Source organism: Gymnogyps californianus, chromosome 13, assembly GCF_018139145.2.
Source record: "Gymnogyps californianus isolate 813 chromosome 13, ASM1813914v2, whole genome shotgun sequence".
In the NCBI taxonomy this organism is placed as follows: domain Eukaryota; kingdom Metazoa; phylum Chordata; class Aves; order Accipitriformes; family Cathartidae; genus Gymnogyps; species Gymnogyps californianus.
Window position 1 is genome coordinate 13919953 of NC_059483.1, and position 19776 is coordinate 13939728.

The 19776-nt window shown below is 58.2% G+C and overlaps 3 protein-coding genes across 6 annotated transcripts; 1 reads left to right on the forward strand and 2 right to left on the reverse strand.

Annotated features, from left to right (window-relative positions):
* The first annotated feature begins 4929 nt into the window (after nt 1-4929).
* On the forward strand, nt 4930-5691 carry LOC127021554 (histone H1.10). Its single transcript, XM_050904683.1, has one exon. The coding sequence runs from the start codon at nt 5012-5014 to the stop codon at nt 5669-5671; it is 660 nt and encodes a 219-aa protein (XP_050760640.1). The 5' UTR covers nt 4930-5011; the 3' UTR covers nt 5672-5691.
* A 4423-nt stretch (nt 5692-10114) lies between these two features.
* Nucleotides 10115-12398, reverse strand: LOC127021604 (histone H2A type 2-B). The gene has a single exon (XM_050904759.1). It carries the CDS (start codon nt 12361-12363, stop codon nt 11983-11985), a length of 381 nt encoding a protein of 126 aa, XP_050760716.1. The 5' UTR covers nt 12364-12398; the 3' UTR covers nt 10115-11982.
* Nucleotides 12399-14199: 1801 nt separating this feature from the next.
* Nucleotides 14200-19766, reverse strand: HMCES (5-hydroxymethylcytosine binding, ES cell specific). 4 transcript variants are annotated; one of them, XM_050904621.1, is made up of 7 exons: nt 19584-19766; nt 17553-17696; nt 17086-17202; nt 16904-16909; nt 16362-16522; nt 15691-15883; nt 14200-15279 (listed from the first exon to the last, which is right to left on the reverse strand). In XM_050904621.1, exons 1-7 carry the CDS (start codon nt 19764-19766, stop codon nt 15073-15075), a joined length of 1011 nt encoding a protein of 336 aa, XP_050760578.1. In that variant the 3' UTR covers nt 14200-15072. The 4 variants fall into 4 exon arrangements, with proteins under 4 accessions (XP_050760578.1, XP_050760577.1, XP_050760576.1 ...); XM_050904620.1 differs by lacking the exon at nt 16904-16909; XM_050904619.1 differs by lacking the exon at nt 16904-16909 and having other exon boundaries at nt 17083-17202.
* Between the last annotated feature and the right edge of the window lie 10 nt (nt 19767-19776).

Here is a 19776-nt window from a genome sequence, read left to right on the forward strand (position 1 = left end):
TTAGAACTATGTGTGAACAATCTGTATGTATATATGTATATATGCATCTATATATTCATATATATAGCAAGAGAGAATGGTGTGTGTGAGACTGGCTCTTGCTATCTCTACTTATGCATATACATACAGAGAGAGAATATATCGAGATATATACATATATATGCACATATTTATGCACCCCAGAGATTGGGGGGGGGCAGAGAGTGAGTGATGGAAAATATGTTTGTGTGTATGAATCGCTCTCGCTCGTTTTGTTACATATATAATGTATATATGTTTAAATATGTAGATATAGCAAGAGAGAGAATATGTGTGAACAGCTCTGTACATATGTCTCTATGCAGAGAGGGAGAGAGTGTATACAGTACATGCATTTGTGTGTGAACAGCTCTCTAAGTACAGATGTAGCTATGCAATTTTCTATAGAGGGGGTAGTGTGTGTCTGTGTGTGTGAAAAGTGCGCACGCTCTCTCTGCGTGTTTATATATGTGCATATTGAGAGAGAGAAAGAAGTGTGTGTGTGTGTGTCTGTCTGTCTGTCTGTCAGAGAGCAGATCTCTCTCCCCCCATACCAGTATATATGTGTATATGTGTACATGTGTGTAGGCATGTGTGTAGTGAGACTATTGTTCGTGTTTGAACAGCTCTCTCCTCCTTTCTCTATGTATGTATGTGTGTATATATGCACTGACAGAGAACTCTGCGTGTGTGTGTGAACATCTCTCACACTCCCTCTCTGTATATATGTATATATGCACATATATATATATATGTATCTCTCGCTCAAGAAAGAGAAGTGTGTGTGTGAGACAGAACAGGTCTATCTTTCATTATATATGCATATTTTTTATATAGTGAGAGAATTATGTGTGTGAACAGCTTTGTGTGTGCGTGTATACATATAAGTATGTATGCTAATATGCCTATATATATGTATATTTATATGTAACGAGAGAATTGTGTGTGCGAACAGCTCTCTCTTCCCCTAAGTATACATGTATGTATAAATATGTAGTGAATTATGTGTGTTTGAGAACAGCTCTCTCTATGCACATATATACAGTATATATGCATGTGTGTGTATATATGTATATCTGCATATGTGGAGAGGGGGGAGTGTGTGTGTGAGAGAACAGCTCTGTATATACACACGTGTGTGTATATATAGAAGTATATATGTATATACATAGAATGCATGTGAACTGCTCTCTCCCCCTAATTATATGTATGTACATGTAGTGAGCGAATTGTGTGTGAACAGCTCTCTCCCCCCTCTCTGTATACATACATGTATCTATGTGTGTATAGCAAGAGAACTGTGTGTATGTGAACAGCTCTCTCCCTAAGTCTATATGTAGTGAGAATTATGTGTGTGTGAACAACTGTATATAGAGAGTATATGTGTATATATGCATGCATATGTATACATACAGCAAGAGAAAGGAGTATCGTGTGTGTGAGAACAGCTCAGTATGTAGATATATGCATATATATGGAGAGAGAATAGCGTGTTTGTGTAAGCAGCGCTCTCTAATTATATATGTATATAGAGAGAATTATGTGAGAGAGACTATATCTATGCATACATTTATGCACCCCAGAGATTATACATGTAGATGGGGCAGGGAGAGATAGAATGATAGAAAATGTGTGCATGAGAGAGAACAGCTGTCGCTCTTTTTCTCAAGTATATATGCCTATATATCTTTATAGAGACAGCAAGAGAGAGAACAATGTGTGTGAACAGCTCTCGCTCACTCTGTGTATGTATCTGTTCATATATGTATGTATATAGCAAGAGAGAATACTGTGTACGTATTTGTGCGTGAACAGCTAAGTATAGATGTATATATGCAATTCTGTATATTGAGGGGGTGTGTCTGTGTGTGAAATATCACATGCTCGCTCTATGTGTGTGTGTGTGTGCATGCGCACGCACGTGTGTGTATACAGAGAGGTCAAAGAGAGAGAAGAGAGTGCGTGAGAGAGAACAGGTCTCTCGCCCCACACCAGTATATATGCATACATTATGCGTGTGTGTGTGTGTGTGTGTGTGTACAGTGAGACTATTGTTTGTGTGTTTGAACAGCATGGTCTCTCTCTCATCCCCCCATTTCTATATATGCCTATATACATATATAGAATATGTATATAGGCATATATAGTGAGAGAACTGTGTGTGAACTCTCACACGCTCTCTGTGTGTATATATGTATACACACAGCTCATATATATGCATATATATTGAGAAGTGTGTCTGTATGTTTATAAATGTGTATGCATATATGCCTATGTGTGCGTGTATATAGCAAGAGTAATTGTGAGAACAGTGCTCTCAGCATATGTGTATATATGCATATACAGAGCATGAGAGAAGCATGTGTGTATGTGTGAACAGCTGCTTATGTATGTATATAGGTATGTGAGAGAGAGATGCGTATGTGAACAAGACTTGCTCTCTGTGTCTATTTAAGTGTATATGTACGGGGGGGGAGGGGAGAGAGAGTGTTGGGGCTATTTTCTCCCATTCTCTGTGTACCTCTCTCTGAGAAGCACACGCGCGCGCACACACACACACACAGACACACACACACAGAGCCTCCCCCATATATTTTATTCAGATATTTGTATCTTCATATATTTACACGTGTTTTGTTTCCCGCCCTCTCTTTGGGGGGGACGGGAGCAGAGCACGCACACAGACACCCTAGGGGCACTGCAGGGGGGGGTGGGGGGTGGGGGGGGTGTGTGTGGGTGTGTGGGTGTGTGCACGCGTGCGCCATCACCGCGCTTGCTGCACGCGCTCAGAGCCACACAAATGTGCGTGAGGTCATTGCACTGCCCAGCCTCTCCCCCACACCCCCACGTATGTATTTTATTTAAATATTTATATGTTTATGTCAATATTTTAAAAATATGTACTTAGGTGTTCATGTGGATGCGTGCACTTTTACATTTCTTTTAAATTTACATATAGCTATTACAATAACTAATAACTATTACATATTACACATACATAACACACACATGACATACATACACACTCCCCCTATACAACCATAACATATAGCCAGCTTAGCTGTAAGTTTCCATTCGCTTACAGCATTAGATCTACACACGTAGACACTTACATGTTTGCACGTTCCACACACGCACACGTATCTATACATTACACACCCGAACCCACCCCCCCCCGTTGCAGCTGTGCAGGCGGGGCGGTGGGTGCCGCGTCCCGGGAGTGGGTGTGCGGTGCCATCTGCCCCGGGGCCGAGGGATTCCCGCTGGGGGGTCCTGGGGCCGCGGCCCCCCCCCCCCGGCACACACAGGCCCCCTGCACCCATCCAGGCCGACACCCCCTCCTCCTGCCCGAGTGCCTCGCAGCTCCCAGAGGCCGAACGCAACTCGTTACAGGGGTGCCTGGCCACGGCTGCTATGGGGGGGCAGAACCCCGCTGTTATGGGGGGCTCTTTCCTCGGAGGGGGCAGGGGGTGGGACAGGGCACCCCGCTGCACGACTGGGGGGACACACGACACGGCAGGATCCGGCCCCGGCAAGGGGAGTGCCCGGCGGGCGGCCCCAGGGACCCCCACCACGGCGGGCAGCAGGGGCTCGTCCCCTCCGGCGGCGGGGGGCCCGGGCGAGGGAAATGGCGGAGAGGAGCAGGGGGATGGGGAGAGGAGGAGGAGGAGGAGGAAGGGGAGGCGGCGGGGCTGTGCGGGCTCGGCGCGGCGTGCGTGGGCAGGGGGCGGGGTGCGAGAGTGTGTGCGGGTGTGTACGTGTGTGCGTGTGTGCGGGGGGGGTGTACGCGTGTGCACAGCCCTGTGCAGGGCCCGGCTGCGGGGCTGCCCCTGCGCGCTCACACCCCCGGCCACCCACGGCGGGGGCACACGGATCCCACTCCCAGGAGCGGAGGGAGAGGGGCCCCTGCAGGCCCGGCCCCGGGGCTCTGCAAGGGGGCCGTTGTGCACACCCTCCCCCGGGAAGCCTCGTTCCCCCGGTGGGATTTAGAGGGGTGGGGTGTATTTCGGGGGGTTCATAGCACCGCTGCTGCCCCCCCCCAGCCCATGCAGCGCTGCGGCCTGCAGCGGGGCTAGGAGCCGCTCCCACCCCCCCCGCCGCGGCGCGCAGGGGCTGCGGGGGCGGCAGCGATTCACCCCCTCCCGCACTGTGCCAAGCCGGGGGTCCCCCCCACCGCCGGCCCACCTGGACCCGCCGCGCTGCCCGCATCCTCCGCTGCGGGGCGATGCCCGCCGGGGGTAGGGTGGGGGTGGGGAGGGACACCGGACACGCAGGGCTCCCCCCTCGGGGGCCCCGTCCGGGCGGCCGCGGGGGTGGGGGTCGGTGAGGGGGGGCGGCCCCCCTCGCCGGGGCGGGGACCCCCGGCCTCGGCGTGGCGTCTCCGCGCTGCTGCCGGCGGCCGCGGGAGGGCGTCGCCTGTGTTAGTTCCCTCCGGAGAACCCGGGGCCAGCGCCGCCGCCGCCGCCCCCCGCCGCCCGCCGCCTCCCCCCCCCCGCGGCGGCCCCTCTTGGGCGGCGGGCGGCGGCGGCGCCGATGCGCGGGGGGGCCGCCGCGGGGCCCCAGCCGCCGCCGCGCCGGGCGCCCCCCTCCTCGCTCCCGCCGCCGCGCCGGGCGCGCCCCCGAAATCGCGGCGGGGGCGGCGGGCGGCGCGCGGCGGGGGCGGGGGGGCGGCGGCGGGCTGGGGGGCGGCGGGGCGCGGGGCGCCGGGCGGGCGGGGCGGCGCGGGGGGGCCCGGCGGCGGCGCGGGAGCCCCGCGAAAGGGCCCCAAGAAGCACAAGTTGGAGCTGGCGGCGGACCAGGCTGTTGTTGTTCTCAACGTGGTCCGCCCCGCGCCCATATAAAGGGCGGCGGCGGCGCCCGCCCCACCAGAGCGCGGCGGCGGCGGCGCGGAGCCGAGCGGAGCGGAGCTAGAGAGCAGCGCGCCCCGCCGGGCCTCCGCCACGCCGCGGCTGCCCCTGCCCGTCCCCGCCTCCGTCCTGCGGCCCGCGCCACCATGTCGGTCGAGCTGGAAGAAGCCGATCTGCCCCTGACCGAGGCGGAGGAGGTGCCGCTCGCCCCGGAGAAGAAAGCGGCCGCTAAGAAGGCGAAAGGCGGCGGCGGCTCCTCGTTGTCGCCGTCGAAGAAGAAGAAGAACAACAAGAAGAAGAACCAGCCGGGCAAATACAGCCAGCTGGTGGTGGAGACGATCCGCAAGCTGGGGGAGCGCAATGGCTCCTCGCTGGCCAAGATCTACAACGAGGCCAAGAAGGTGGCCTGGTTCGACCAGCAGAACGGCAGGACCTACCTGAAGTACTCCATCAAGGCGCTGGTGCAGAACGACACGCTCCTCCAGGTCAAGGGCACCGGCGCCAACGGCTCCTTCAAGCTCAACAGGAAGAAGCTGGAAGGCGGCGGCGACGGGGGCGCGGGCAGCAGCGCCCACAAGTCCCACAAGAAGGCGACGGCCTCCACGTCCCGGCGGGCGGAGAAGAAGCCGGCGGCCAAGAGCAAGAAGCCCGAGAAGAAATCCCACAAGAAGGGAGCCGGCGGCGCGGCGGCGAAGAAGGACAAGGGCAAAGCCAAGAAGGCCACCAAGAAGGGAGCCGCGTCCCCCGGGGGCAAGAAGGTGAAGAAGTCCGCAAAGCCCAAGGCGCTCAAGAGCAGGAAGGCATGAGAGCGGGGCGCAGGGAGCCCCCCGCCGCCCCCCCCCCCCCCCCCCCGGACTGTGAGCCCCGCGGCACAGACTGCTCTGAGGACGGACCCCAGGGGACCCGCTTTGTCTTTGTGTTGCTGACTCGGCTCCGCAGCCGCCGCCGTGCGCGGTGAGCGGGGCTGCGGCTGCCCCAGCCCCCCTTACCCTTCTCCGGCGCCTTATTTTTTCCGTCCCCTCCCCCCCCTTCCCCGCGGCTTCTCCCCGATCGCGCCCTTTTGTTTTCGGCCGTGCCCCTCCCCGCGTGTAGACGGTTCCTGACCCTCCCCCCCAGGCCCCCCCCCCGTTTCCCCGGTGCTTTACAGGGTTTTTTCCCGCCCGGTTTCCATAGCAGCCATTTTGCGGCGGCGCCCCCGCTGCCCCCCGCGCCACGTGGGCCGGCTCCCGCCGCCCGGGCCCGCTCCGCGCCCCCGCCCCGCCCCTCCCCTCCCGCCGGGCGCACCGTGCCTGCTCGCAGCGATTTCGAAAAGCCACGGCGCCCCCTATTGGCTCCCGGCCCCCGGCGCCATGGCAACGGCCCGTTGGGCGCCAATTGGCTACCGCGGCGTCGGGGCGCTCTTAAAGGGCGGGGCTCGCGGGCGGCCGCCCGCCCTGTGGCGGGACAGCCTGCGGGGGGCCCTCGGGCCGCCGGTTCAGGTCGCGTCTTCAATGGCCTTTAATTTTTTTTTTTTTTTAAATCGGTTTTGGGTTGGTTTCGGTTATTTTGGGGGGGAGGGTGGGTTTTCTGTTTTAGGGTTTTTTTGTTGTTGTTTTCATTTATCGTCGTTTCAAATAAATTGTTAAAAAACGTCGAGCTGTCGTGTGCTCCCTGCAGGCGCCGGGGAGCGGGCGGGGAGGGCCCGGCCGTGCCGCGTTGGTTTCCCGCGGAGGAGAGCGGTGCCCCGCTGCCCGGAGGCCGTCCAGATGTTGATGCGCCAGAACGGGCCCAGGGGGGCTGCGGCGCAGCTCCTGCCTGCGCCCTGCCGGCGGGGGCGGGGGGGGGGGGGGAGCAGCGCCGCGCCCAGCGGGAAGGGCAGGAGGAGAGGAGCGAGGATTCCCCTGCCACGGAGGCTGGGGAGGAGAGCGGTCCCTGCGCAGCTGCACTCGGCTGCGCTCCCTGCACAGCGCGGGGGGGGTGCTGGCTGCCGTGAAGGGGTACCCACGATGGGCACCCCGCGGCATAGACCCCCCCCGTCGGCATCTGGCCTCCCACAGCACCCGGATTAGAAGGGGGGCAGCTCCCAGGGCGCACCCCCACCCACATCCCTCGCTTCGCACCCCAGCTGTGGGGAGCTTTTCCCCCAGCAGCCGGGGTTCCTGCTGTGCGCACGCCTGCGGGCATGAGTGACAGCACGGGGAAGGCGCTGGGAGCCGAGGCCCATCGCACGCCCCGCGGAGCCACCCCTCGCCTCCATGGCTGTGCCTATTTATAGCTCACACCAGCGAGGTTGCATAAAGCCCTGCCAGGAATCTGGGCCATCTTGTTCTGCCTGGCTGCAGGAGCGCGGGGCTCCGCACACATCACCCTCTGCACACCAGCGACCCTCAGCTTACACCGGGGTTGCGGGAGAGGGAGGGGAAAGGAGCCCGGCCCGCATGTTCGCTCTCCACAGCCGGGAAGGGAGCAGGGCAGGGGGGTGGAAGGAGGCGTTGCAGTTGCACTGTACCTCGCAGGTCAGCTGTGGTTAAGCCCACAGCAGGGCAGCGCTGCCCTCGGGCCGGTCCGGCTGTCGGCAAAGCCACCCGTAACAGCATCACGCCAGGGTCCTGCTCAGCTGCCTCCACCAGCGAGGGAGGAGAGTATCAAGCAGGAGCATCACCCCAGAGCTGCTGCCAACCCCTCCGAGGTGCTGTACCCAGAGCGTCGGCGCGCTCCCGGCACCTGGGGAGCGCAGCACGGATCAGCCCAATGCACAAGGCCCCCATGAGGAGGGGACAGAGGGACAGCAGCCCACCGGTGCCTGGGGACAGCCACAACCCCAGGCGACAGCAGGGCCCTTCAGCACTCCCAGGAAAGGAGCAGCCCCCTTCCTCCAGGGCCCAGTCCCTGTGCAGCTGCTTTATCCCTGTGCCCCTTGGAGCACAAGCAGGGAGAAGGGAAGCAAGCTTTACTCCCTGAAGAAGGGTCCATCAGCTAAATTCAGCAAGAGAAGCCAGCTGTGCTCCTGGAAGAAGCCAGCGATGTTCTGCTTCTGGGAGGCTGCAGCCTCCCTCCAGGTCTATATTTAGGACAGGCAGCTGCCAGGTCAGGCCAGCCATCATCCCGCTGCCCATGCACTCCCACACCAAGCTTGAGCGCCTGCCAGCGAGCTCGGGTACCAGGAGAGAGCTGCTGCATTCCAGCACCGACCTGCAGTTGTCTCCTTAGTCAATAGATGACACTGCAGGTTTTGAAGGGTTGGAGGGGATGCCACCGCTGAGGTCTGGCTGGTCACACATCAGGCTGGCGCGCGCACAGCCGCAGGCAGAGAGGTCTCCCCGCTCCCCAGGAGGGGTGGTCAGACCAAACGCATCTCAGCAAGGGCACAGCTCTGCCCTCGGCACTGACCCGCGAGACAGATTGCTCCACTGCTAAGGAGCATTACTGGAAGGTAAACCACCAGTGGCATTCCTGTAGGCAGGTATCAGGCAGGTGAAGGCAGAGGGAGGGCAGCGAGCCTCCAGCTGCCCAGCAGAGGGAAGGCAGCAGGGTGACATACCATGCCTGTCCAGCTGGAGCCCTCACCTCTTGGTCAGAGGGGCTGGCAGTGTCTTACCTCACAGGTTGAGACTGCCAGGAGTGGTGATGCTGGAGCATCCCTGAGTGAGCTCCCATGGCTGCTGCCAGCCACAAGGGCCAGGCTCTGGAAAGAAACCCAAGCCCCAAGGACTTCCAAGGGCCAGTGACTCCAGCCTCACCACGCAGACAAACCCAGCCAGTCCCAGAGCTGAAGTACATAGCTGGCAGAGACTCTGCTGCACATGCACAGCAGCCTCCTACAGCAGACAGCTTCAGTTCCAGGTCTGTGCCTAACTCGCCTTCAGGTGCCCAAGAGGAGGCAGGGGAAGAGCCCTGCAGCCCCCCCGCCCTCTCCTCAAGGGAAGCAAAGACCAACAGACACCCTTTCAGGCTCGCATGACCTCTGGGAAGACTCTACTCAGCCAAGTCCTTCACATTTTATGAGCTCAACTGCTCTGGTGCTATGAAGCATTCAGAAGAGCCAAGACCAGCAACGCTGCTCCAAAAAGCTGCAAGACCCATCTCTGGATCTGCAGGCTTGAAGGTGACAAAGTGCATTGCAGCTTTCTAATAAAGACCAAGACTTCCACTCTCCTGGTCACAGTGACATTCAGATGTGAAGTTTAGGAGGTGATAAAGGCCAAGCACTTTAGCAATGCTTGGCGAGACAGACAGGATTTCCTTTGGTCTGCATTGCAACAGCCCAGCTTTCCCAGCTGGTCCATCACATTGCTGGCAGAGGAACTTCAGAACACAGCTGGAGCTCAGTGTTGAGGGCACCACATGTGCCACCAGCTCCTACATTATAGCTGCAGGCATCACCTCACCAGCCTGGGCAGGGCCACACAACAGCTAGGGTGGCTACAGAGCTACTCAGTCCCGGGTGCGCAGTGCAGCAGCCCGACCTGTCCCTGTTCCCTGCCCCAGGGCACCTGCAACTGCTTAATACTCATTTCTGCCTTTTGTTCTGGACAGCACATTTGGTAGGGCAGAAGGCGGCACACCGCCCTGCAGAGACCAGCCCAGCAGCTCCCATCCTGACCTACACCTTCCATAGCCCAGTGCAGACCTTGCCAGCACCCAACCCTGACCGTACTGGAAGTTGTCTAAGCTTCCCACATCTTCCTCCCCAAAACCCAAGCAGGGAACAACTCTGGCTTGCACACCAGACACCAGGACAGCAAAGTGGGAGATGTCCAACAGAGGGAGAGGGTGTCGGAGTAAGAAACAGCCCCGTATCTCCAGGCCTCCTCCCTCCCCGTCAGGGTCAGCTTTTCCCAAATGACCTCCAGAAGTCCATCTCTGCCTACTTGCCTGCAAGGCCACCCAGAGGGTCCTGGGGCAGCCCATCAGGTGAGGGAAGCACCTCCAGCACTGGGGGAAGGTCCTGGGTCCAGCCTCACTCCTCCTCTGCTGCTCCCAGCCCAGGGGCACCTCAGGCTTCCTGGCGACTGGGCAATGTGGCATTCCCATAGTGGGGAGAAGAGCTGGAGAGGGGTTTTATCTGCTCCCAGGGGTAGGAAAAGACTATTTGAGTGAAAGGCAAGCAGGACCACTGCTAGGCCAGATCTGGTGTTTTACTAGTCCTTCCCTGCTTGGAGAAAAACCGAGCCCAGGCACCAAGCTGCCACCAGAGAGCCTGCTCCCGCAGACTGCTGCCAGATTCAGTAGGTTTGGTGAGGTGACGAGACACAGCACATTTGACAGCATTCAACAGGGAACCAGTTTAATCAGATATTGGTTTGCATCGTTCTTTTCAGTATCACAAGTTCTGCGTTTTTCTAAGAAATACAAAGCACTCTCGGGTTGTACAGAACGCTGGTCCTGGAGAAGACAAGAGGGAGAGAACAAGACACTTGGATACAGACACATCAACCACCGCGCTGGGCAGCGGAAAGGAAACCCCTCATCCCCACGTCACCAACGGTAACAGTCACTTTACAGGAGGAAGAGAGATCCCAGGGGGTCCGTGCCACAGCAGCGGGGCTGTGCCCGGCTGCCCCCACCCACCTGAGGTCAGGGTACCCCAGCGTAACCATGGGACACATCTGCACCCCCATTAGCACAACACTAACGAACATACCGCTTCCACATTCCACAACAGAGTGAAAAACCCCTTCATAAAACCAGCTGACAAGCATCCAGGTTCATCTACTCTAGATAATAATAAACTCAGAGCCAGGGTAAGTTACTTCATCCACAAGATTAACAGCTGATTCAATAGCTTGAACACATGCTACTTACAGCACATAAATAGAAGTTGCTCTTTTTTTTTTTTACTTAAAAAAACATGTTATGAAGGTCTACAGTCCGATTGCCTAGACACTGCCGCATGCACACGACTATCAGCGCCCACAGAAGCAGGCTGCTCTGGGCAGCGAGGAAAGCTGTCTCTGCATCAGCTATTCCAGGTGTCACGGGACAGCTAGCCTGCCCCCATGCTTGCACATTATCCACACAGCCATTAAATAAATACGGCACTAGCTAAAAGTGGGCTTTAATACAAACTCTAGGGTTGTTTTTAAAAAGAAATATTAATCCATAGAGGGTTACAGTTAACAGATATCATCATCACTTTATTTCTCAGAACCAGAAACAGTGTTGAACAAACAAACAAAAAAAAGACACAGCATGTCATTTCCAGAAATGCAACCAGGGTACAAGGTAGCTCTCAGCAAGATGAGGGGCTTCTGCAGCCGGGAGAAGAGGGCAGCCACAGCAGAAGATGGCAGCTCCCGCTCCCGGCGGGCGCCTGACCTTGCGACGCTCTCCGAGGGGATTTGTCACCGCAGCCTCCACCCCACCCCGCTAGCGGGACCCACGGTTTGTGGGACCACCGAGTCCCCCAGCGCCCACCGAGCCAGGGAGCTGTGGGAAGGTGACTTTGCAGGGACATACCCCAAAATAAGAGACCTTAAAATAAACAGGACCAGAGCTTCTTTACAGTAGGCAATGCACTAGCTTTACCATGAACAAAACTAAGACTAACAGTCACTTCTTGCCAACGGAGAAAGTTTTCCTCCTTTTCACATTTTCCAGCCCCCTGCCCTCCCCGCTGCAGTGCGGCCGGGATGGCATTGCTAGCTGGGGGGGGGGGGGGGGGTGGCACAGCAGCAGCGAGTCCCATCCTTACACCAGGGCAAGCAGGGCCAGCTGGGGGGGGCCCTGCACAGCCCCAGGGCTGGCAGAGGGGAGAGGCAGCCAGGGGTGCCCGTGTACATCCCCACGCCAGCCAAAACAATCCTCAGCAGCTACCAGCAGCTCTGCACCATGACCCAACCACACGGCTCCGGATACCACCACTGCCAACAGCTATGATCCAGCTGCCTCCTCCAAAAACACTTCTTCCAGAGGGAAGAGGGACAGGGTGGGGGCACAAGCAGGGCCTGACCTCACCCATGCTCCCCCAGCACCCCGCCACAGCCCAGGCTAGGGGGCTAGTGGAGGGCTGGCGGGGTGCTGCCAGGGCTCACCACCCAGCCCGGGCTGGTGGGCAGGAAGGAGAACCCAAGTCCCATTGGGAGGGAAGGTGGGGCAGTGGTGAAAAGGGGGCCGGGGCTGGGGGGGGGGGCAGCGCTCACTTCTTGGAGCTCTGTGTCTTCTTGGGCAGCAGCACGGCCTGGATGTTGGGCAGGACGCCGCCCTGGGCGATGGTCACGCCGCCCAGCAGCTTGTTGAGCTCCTCGTCGTTGCGGATGGCGAGCTGCAGGTGCCGCGGGATGATGCGCGTCTTCTTGTTGTCGCGGGCCGCGTTGCCCGCCAGCTCCAGGATCTCAGCCGAGAGGTACTCCAGCACGGCCGCCAGGTACACCGGCGCCCCGGCGCCCACCCGCTCCGCGTAGTTACCCTTCCGCAGCAGCCGGTGCACCCGGCCCACGGGGAACTGCAGCCCGGCTCGCGACGAGCGCGACTTGGCCTTGGCCCGCGCCTTGCCGCCGGACTTGCCCCGGCCCGACATGGCCGGCAGGCAGCGGCCCCTCGCCGCCGCCTCCTAAGAAGCGCCGCGCACAGACGGTCCCGGCGCCTGCAGGGAGACAAACGCCGTTACACCGCGCCGCCGGGCCGGGGCCCCGCCGTCCCCGCCCGCCGCTGCCGCGCCGCCCTTACCCGCAGCCGCCGCTCCCGCTCCGCCCTGCGCGCCGCCCGCCGCCGCACTGCCAGGGCCGCCGCCGCCGCGCCGCGGATATCCCTGCCCGCCCCGCCGCCCGCTCTTCCCATTGGCTGCCGCCGCGGCCGGCGCGGCGCTGATTGGTCGCCGCGTCGATCCCTGATTTGCATAGGGCTCGCAGCGCCCCGGCTCTACCGCGGGGCCAGCGCCGAGGGCAGCGCCTGGCGGGGAGCGACCCGGCTCTGCCCCTTGCTCCGGGGCGGGCCTCGGCTCCCAACCGGCCAAGCCCGGCCGCAGCCAGCGCTCCCCCACACCCCGGTAGCTCTTTCCTGGCTGCGCCGGGGCCGAGGGGCGGGTGGTTTGGCCGGAGCCTCCGTGGGTGTCCCGGCAGCGCTGCTCCTCACCGGCTGCCCCTTTTGCCTTGCCCAAACCCGTAGCCCCTCTCCGGCCAGCGGGATGCCTCTCTTGGGAGGCTGCCAGGGCCTGCGGGCCGGGGGATGCTCTCGCAGGCGGGGGAAGGTGGGACCCCCCGATAGGTAAAACCCCATCGGGTTTTCCCCCTCCTGGAGCATCCCCCCTGCCCGCAGCGAGTGCTGCCCTCCCTGCCAGAGCATCATGCATCAAAGGGGAAAGCTGCTCCCAAGCCAGCTTTTGGGGCCAGGTCACACCGGGTTGAGTGCAGTCATCTCCTTGCCAGGCAGGAGCAACCGCTGCAAAGGGCGTTGGGTGAGCAGCCAGTCTCCAGTTTAAAGGTGGCGTAGTTCAGCTGTAACACCTCCTCATTAAACCCTCAGTGTAGTTTTTTTTGGTGATGGTACCGCTGATGCTCACAGCCTGGAGGGACATAATCTGTACCCTGTGTCTTTGCATCACCCCTACCTGCCCGAAGGAAGGATTATGTTCCCCAGAGCAGGGAAAGGTGAGCATCCTCAGCTTGTGCTCAGCATCTTCACTCCCTCCACAGCAACTGGACACCTGAAATGAATTTGAGATGAGCCAGTGACCTTTGGAGAAGCCTGATCTGCAGTTAGCACCAACCAAGCCAGGGCAGCTGAGCTACTCACCCTAGAGAAGCGATGGCCAGGCAGGGAGAGAAAACTCCCTTGTGGCTCCTGCAAGGACAGGCATTGAGGTGACAGCCCCAGCGCCTGATGACCTATTTATTGTGCCAGGAGCTGCTAATGCAGCCACTCTCTTGCCTTAAGTCACCGTGGGAGCGATGAGGAGCCAGCTAGCAACAGGCTTTCCGGCTGGAAATCCTAATCCCACCCCAGCTTCCCATAAGCCGGGAGACCTTCTGGGCTCAGCCGCCTCCCTGGCACACGAGGGATTCCGAGATGGATTTGCCTCTGAGAGCGCTCGGGTCTCCCCAGGTGCCCGTCCTGCAGCTCCTGCCCTGGCTCTGCTGTCCCTCCCCAGGGACGAGCCCCAGCTACGGCTGCCCCTGCAGCTCCCCAGGGACAGATCATACGAGAGGAGCCCCAAAATAAATCCCTGGGGAATATTTTCCACTGGCAAATGGAAATGCTCCAGCAACACGGCCCTGCTGGTACCCTGAGAGTTCAGCAACAGGTAGCTGGTCTCCCCCTCAGCAGATGGAGAGGAGGTAAGAGCTCTGCCTGTGAAACAGGAGCACCGGGGCTGCGGTGGACAAGGGGGACACAGACACACACACGGACAAGGGCATTCCGCAGTCAACCAGTTAATCCCATTTTAATGTTTCCAATACAAATGAAGTACTGCTTTCCAGCAAGGGTCCCACCACGTAAGGCTTTTGGTCTGTAACATCTGGCTTGGTTTACAAAATCTCTGACCTCAAAAACAACTGCCCTATGCTGTTCTGTAACGGCACTTTAGTTATCTGTGCTTTAATGAATGACCTTTATGAACAAGGCAGAGCACATCGCAGATCAAGAAAATCCTCTCTAAGTCTTCAAATCCCATTAACAAAATGATTGTACAAACAACGTGACCAAGACACGCTGTCCCACCCCACTGCCCGCAGGGAAACCCAAGCAAAGTCCGGTTCCTCCCAGGCACCGCTTAAACATCTCCCTGTTTAGGAGCCACGAATGCACGTGGCAACGCTGGTGCAGCCAACTTTTGAGGGCGAGAGTATTAGAAAGGAATTTGTACAGAATCAATATGGAATTAAATGGAAAACAGGTATCAGTTTAATACCAAAAAAAGAGAAAAGAAAAGAAAACAGAAGGAGACATGAACTATGAACACTGTCAGAAGGCAGAAGCTACTCCTCCCCGGCAGGCTGAGATGCTTCTCAGAGCTTTATCTTCGCTTGGCACAAGTGACTGGCAGGGAGGGAGGCCAGCAGGTTATATTCATTCCCGTCAGCAGAAGACAAAGCCAAAACCCTTAAAGACAAACACCAACCTTTAACAAAACATAAAGAGCACAGACAACAACCTAGCGCATAGGATCAACACCTGAGAGGCTTGGAGAATCTCAACACCAGTCTGCAAAGCCTTCCAAAAAAAACATTCCTCATTCTGTTTAAGAAAATCAGGAGGAAAAAGGATGGCCAGCCATCCCAGCTGGTGCCTAAGCCTTGCACTTCTTCGCAGCCGGCTCTCCCTCCTTCCCCAGCCACTGCTGCAGGATATCTGCGCTGGTTTTCTTGGGCGAAGGGCTGTGGATGAACTGACTTGTCCACCTGGGCAAATCATTTTCTTTCTTCTGGGGAGAGCCCTCCTGGGAGTTTTTTAACCAGCTCAGCATCACTTTGCTGCTTGGGGTGGCTTTGACCTCCTGGAGAGATAAAGACAGTGTGAGAGAAGTCAGAAGCACGGCGAGAGCAGGGCAGGCAGCCGACTGCAAGAGCTGGTCCAGAGTGGGATGCAGCGGCTGGAGCAACAGCCCTGCCTGCATCAGGCACAACTGCAGGAGGTTCCCTGGGCTGCTGGGAACAGGCTTGTTCCAAGCCCCATTTCACATGGAATTTGCCTCATTTGGCAGAGGAATCTTGGCATGGGGTGACAGTTTATTTCTGGAAGCGGAGGGAAGGGAATCTGTTCGGGGCTCTGCACTCCAGCATCAAGCACAGGCATGTCCTGCAGACACTGCCTGCTGCTGCCCCTCCTGCAGCCTGGCAGCACCGTCCCTGCTCAGGGACGTCACCGTGGCCAAGCTCTCCCCTGCCAAGCCCCGGCCAGCACCCACCTTGTTGGCTCCCAGCTCGATGGGTGTGAGACACTCGGGTGCGTTGTTGCGGACACTGTTGACAAAAGTGGACACTGGGTGGAAAATTATGTTCTCTGTGGGCTGGATGAGTTTAACCGCTTCTTGGACTGGCACTTCAGCAAAGTCCAGCCATTTCCTGATGGCCTCGTCCCCATCCAGGATGGCTGGCATCCTAGGGGACAAGACAGTCAGAGCCAAAGCCCAGTGCCGATATGGCAGAGCAGGGTGGCAAAAGCCAGGTTTGTAAGCTAGCATGGAGTTGGCAGCCTGGGGGGAAACAGTGGGAAAAAACTGAAGCAGCAGGATGCTCTTCTGCAAGGCAGAGCACGCCTTCGCTTCGCCCAGGTAGCTGCTTTGCTGGAAGAGGCAGAGGGGTTGACTGCCAGGCCCCGGTCAGGTGGAGAGCAATCCAACTCCAGAGAGTGATCCAGCTCTGACTGCCACCCACCGGGGCACAAAGATGGTGATTTATGGAAAGGGCATAAGCCAGTGACCCGAAACAAGCCGGTAATGTTGTAGTGTTTTTCTCCCAGGGCATCAGGAGGAAGCAGGACTCCCTGCCTGCGTGCTGCCAGACTGGTGTTTAAAGGTGCAGCTTTCCTCCCTCGCCCCGCCACTGCCCTGCAGCCCCCTTGCTAGCTCTCACTTGCCTGTGATGGATGAAGCTCACGTCCTTGGAGGCATCCACAGTGATGATGGTGTAAGTGTACAGCATTTCTCCTCCCGCCGGTGGCTCCCAGCAGTCAAAAATCCCAGCCATGGTGAGCAACCTCCATCCTCTCCATTCCTCGTCTCCCTCCTTCCCCTCGGCCTGCAAGGGAGAGGCCCCATCGCCCCGGTCAGTGCCGACCCACGGGCAGCCGAAGCATCGCAGACCTGCCAGTGCTGCGGCAGGTTAATGACTCAGATCTAAATCATTAACTGAACTAATTTGAGGGCTTTCCAGGAGCCCTTCTACTAATTTGAGGTAACTCCAGGAGAGGTACCAGGAGGGCAAGCCAGTGCCCTCCTCCCCTTCTGAACATCCCGGCCGCTGGCTCAGCCGAAGGAAAGAGGTAGCGAAACTCCCAGCCCAGTCCCCTGCGAGACACATCGCCCACCCATGCAAATATCCAGCATGTGGGGAGCAGCAAGCATGACGGCGGGGACGCTGCGGCACCATTTACAGCCAGGGGACCGCAGTGGCAGGGACCGCCGGCTGCAGAGGGATGCCAGAGTGCCGAGCCCGCTGCGGAACAGAGCCCCGTTGGGAAACAGAGACCCCCAGAGATGGGCACAGCTGGAGGGAAGGGGGCTTTTCCCAGGGCAGCCGGAGGGAGCAGGGGCTCAGAGCTGGGCGCGAGTGTTCAGACACAGCGAGGGACTCTGTACCACGGCGTCCTTGGTCTGGGGGAAGTAAATGAAATACGGCTGCTTTCCCCCACTGTGCTGCTGCCACTCGTAGAAGCCATCCGCCAGGACCACGCAGCGCTTGCCCTTGAGGAGAGCACCCTGGGGAAGAGAAAGCACAAGCAAGCTGTGAACAGCAGCCTCGGGCAGCCTGCGAGGGAGGATGGGGGCTCCTGGGACCACCCAGCCCGCTCGCTGCCTCTCGGGGGCTCCCCTAAACTGCCCCGCAGGGTGCACAAACGCCACCACCAGTGCTGTGATGAAAGATGGGCTGCACCAGCAACAACTTTTTCAGTTCTTCTATTTTAATGAAATCTGCCAGCTCTGCAGTACAGGGACTTACGCCCCTGTGCAGCAGGCAGTGACCGGTACTCGCTAGGGAGATGCTTCAGCTTGGGTTTTGCCAACTACAGGATCTCTTCAAGCTGGACACAAAGACAGCAGCAACTCACCTTGTAGGAGGACTTCTTCAGCATGGTATCACTGCGGCAGTTGGAGGTATTAAACGGCATTTTGGAGGGGTCGTCCTTTTTGAACCAGGAGGGAACCAGGCCCCAGCGCATGTCCATGAGGACCCGCTCAGAGGAGTCGGCATCCTTTCGAATGAGACAGAGAAACGCCTCGGGTCAAAGCCACGTCGCAGGGCCCACGAACATCCCCACAGCTTGAGAGAGGGGCTTCGCAGAGCCCTGCGGAAGCGGCTTCTCCCTCTGCAAGAGCGGAACAGGTCAGCGTCTCTGCCGAGAGCTGAGCTGGGGCTCACAGCCCCTCCAGCACCAAATCTGCCTCTGCTCTTCTGCAGGGATGCCACTCGCAAGCCATGCGGAAATAGCCACTAATTATAACCCTTTGCATATTCTTAACGGCTTTCCCGTAAGAATTAATCTTCAGCAGAAAGCACAAGAAAGTTTTGCAGGAATAAATAACTGAGTGTCTCAGTGAGGCTCGCCCGACAGCTCTCTGGAGGAGTGAACGCAGTTTTGCTTCAGCGGAAGTGCCTGGACACGTGAGCTCCCCAGCTCTTAAGTAAACAGGTATGTCAGGCTGGTGTCAAGGTCCTCAGAATTTCCACCTTTAAAGCCAGCGTCCCACAGGGTGTAAGCCTCACCATTTTAATAACGTGATTTCTGCTGACCTGGTTCACTTTCACTCCTTGCGCTTTGCATATCATCTGCCTTCGGACAATGGAAAACGGCTTGCGGCTTTCACATCTCCCCCAGCTCACTCTCGCTTTCTGCCCGCAGCTGCCGGCCCCAGGCAGCGCAGAGCTGGGGCGAGTGAGGCCCCAGGGGACATTTGCTCCCAAAGCTCTGCAGTAGATGTACATACATATACCTACTATAGGTGTGTATATATATAGGGACGCGTATGTGCCCAGTTTTGTGAAGTCTTCCACAGCCTCCCACAGATCAGAGTGGCAAAAAGAGGCACCTTACACCGCGCCTGTGTCCCAACAACTTGAACAGAGATGCACAACCGAGCAGGCGTCCGCCTGTGACCTGTATCACGCTCCCAGCCCCGTATTCCTCTGCTCCACCAGCTTACCGGCTGCTCTCGGGGGGATGTGGGACCCCAAGGCAGGAAAGCAGGGTACGAAGGATGCCCGACGGCATTGCCCACGGCACTCCAAAGCGGCCCCACCGAGGTGTCCCACCCCATCCCCTGTGCCGGTAACAGCTGCGAAGTGCAGCAGCCCCTTTTGCTGCCCCACCGGCCAGGGGAGGAAGAGCGGAGGGAGCCCAGATTGGGGTGTTTCAATTCAGTGAGCCCAGCTTCACCCCGCTGAACATGAAAGAGCAGCAGTTCGCCGGGCACCCCCTTATGCGGAAACCGAACGAGATGCACAAACAGTTGTACAGGCTGCTCAGGTTGTCTGAGGAAGGTCTGGTGAGGCTTAAATTAGCCAGGATAACGGTCACCACAGGTGTGCTGTTATTTTACAGCTCTGAAGTCGAGATTTTTTTTTCCTCTACCCTCCCCTACCAATGTGACCTGGACACTCTCAGCGGCGTTATGAAATGAAAAAAAGCCTCAGAAAAGCAGAATAAAACCAGCAGTGCAATTATAGGCATTTGGGAAAAAATTCTACCAAGGTTAATCACTTCTATACAAGTTTTTGCAGAAAATGTAACACTAGGCTGGAAGCATGGTATTGATTCCACACCCTCATTAGGAACACGTAAATACTAACAAGAAGAGACACCTGCGCAATTAGAAAATTCAATACCTGCCACGTACACTGAGCAAAGAGAAGCTGTTACAATTCAGACAGGGTACCACACCACCCCGGGAGGCACAACCCCCTTTCCCACCGCTCGGCCAACCTCGAATTTAAGCCCCGGGACACCCAGCAGCCATGCGGATTTTTCTTCAGCAACCAGGCGCCCGACGCAAAGGGCCGCTGCCGGAGGCAGGACGAGGCCCCGGCGGCCGCGTTTTGGTTTGCAAAGCGAGGGGAGGGAGGGAGGGAGGGAAGGAGGTACCTGCTGGAGGTGCCGGCGGGAGAGCAGCACCGGGCCGCTGGACTGCGGGCCCTTGTTGTACGAGGGCCGGTACCTCTCCGCCTGGATCCACTCGGGCTGCCGCCGCCGGCCCCGCCGGTCGCGATAGGCGCAGGCCCGGCGGAGGTTGTCGGCCCCCAGGGAGCAGGCCGTGCGGCCGCACATCCCGCCGCCC

Excerpts from the sequence above, each read along its gene's own strand:
- LOC127021554 (XM_050904683.1), top strand. The coding sequence starts at position 5,012 with ATGTCGGTCGAGCTGGAAGAAGCCGATCTGCCCCTGACCGAGGCGGAG.
- LOC127021604 (XM_050904759.1), bottom strand. The coding sequence starts at position 12,363 with ATGTCGGGCCGGGGCAAGTCCGGCGGCAAGGCGCGGGCCAAGGCCAAG.
- HMCES (XM_050904621.1), bottom strand. The coding sequence starts at position 19,766 with ATGTGCGGCCGCACGGCCTGCTCCCTGGGGGCCGACAACCTCCGCCGG. Across the intron at positions 17,203-17,552 it reads TGAAGAAGTCCTCCTACAAG|GGTGCTCTCCTCAAGGGCAA; the intron begins GTGAGTTGCTGC and ends TCTCTTCCCCAG. Across the intron at positions 15,280-15,690 it reads TCGAGCTGGGAGCCAACAAG|GAGGTCAAAGCCACCCCAAG; the intron begins GTGGGTGCTGGC and ends TTATCTCTCCAG.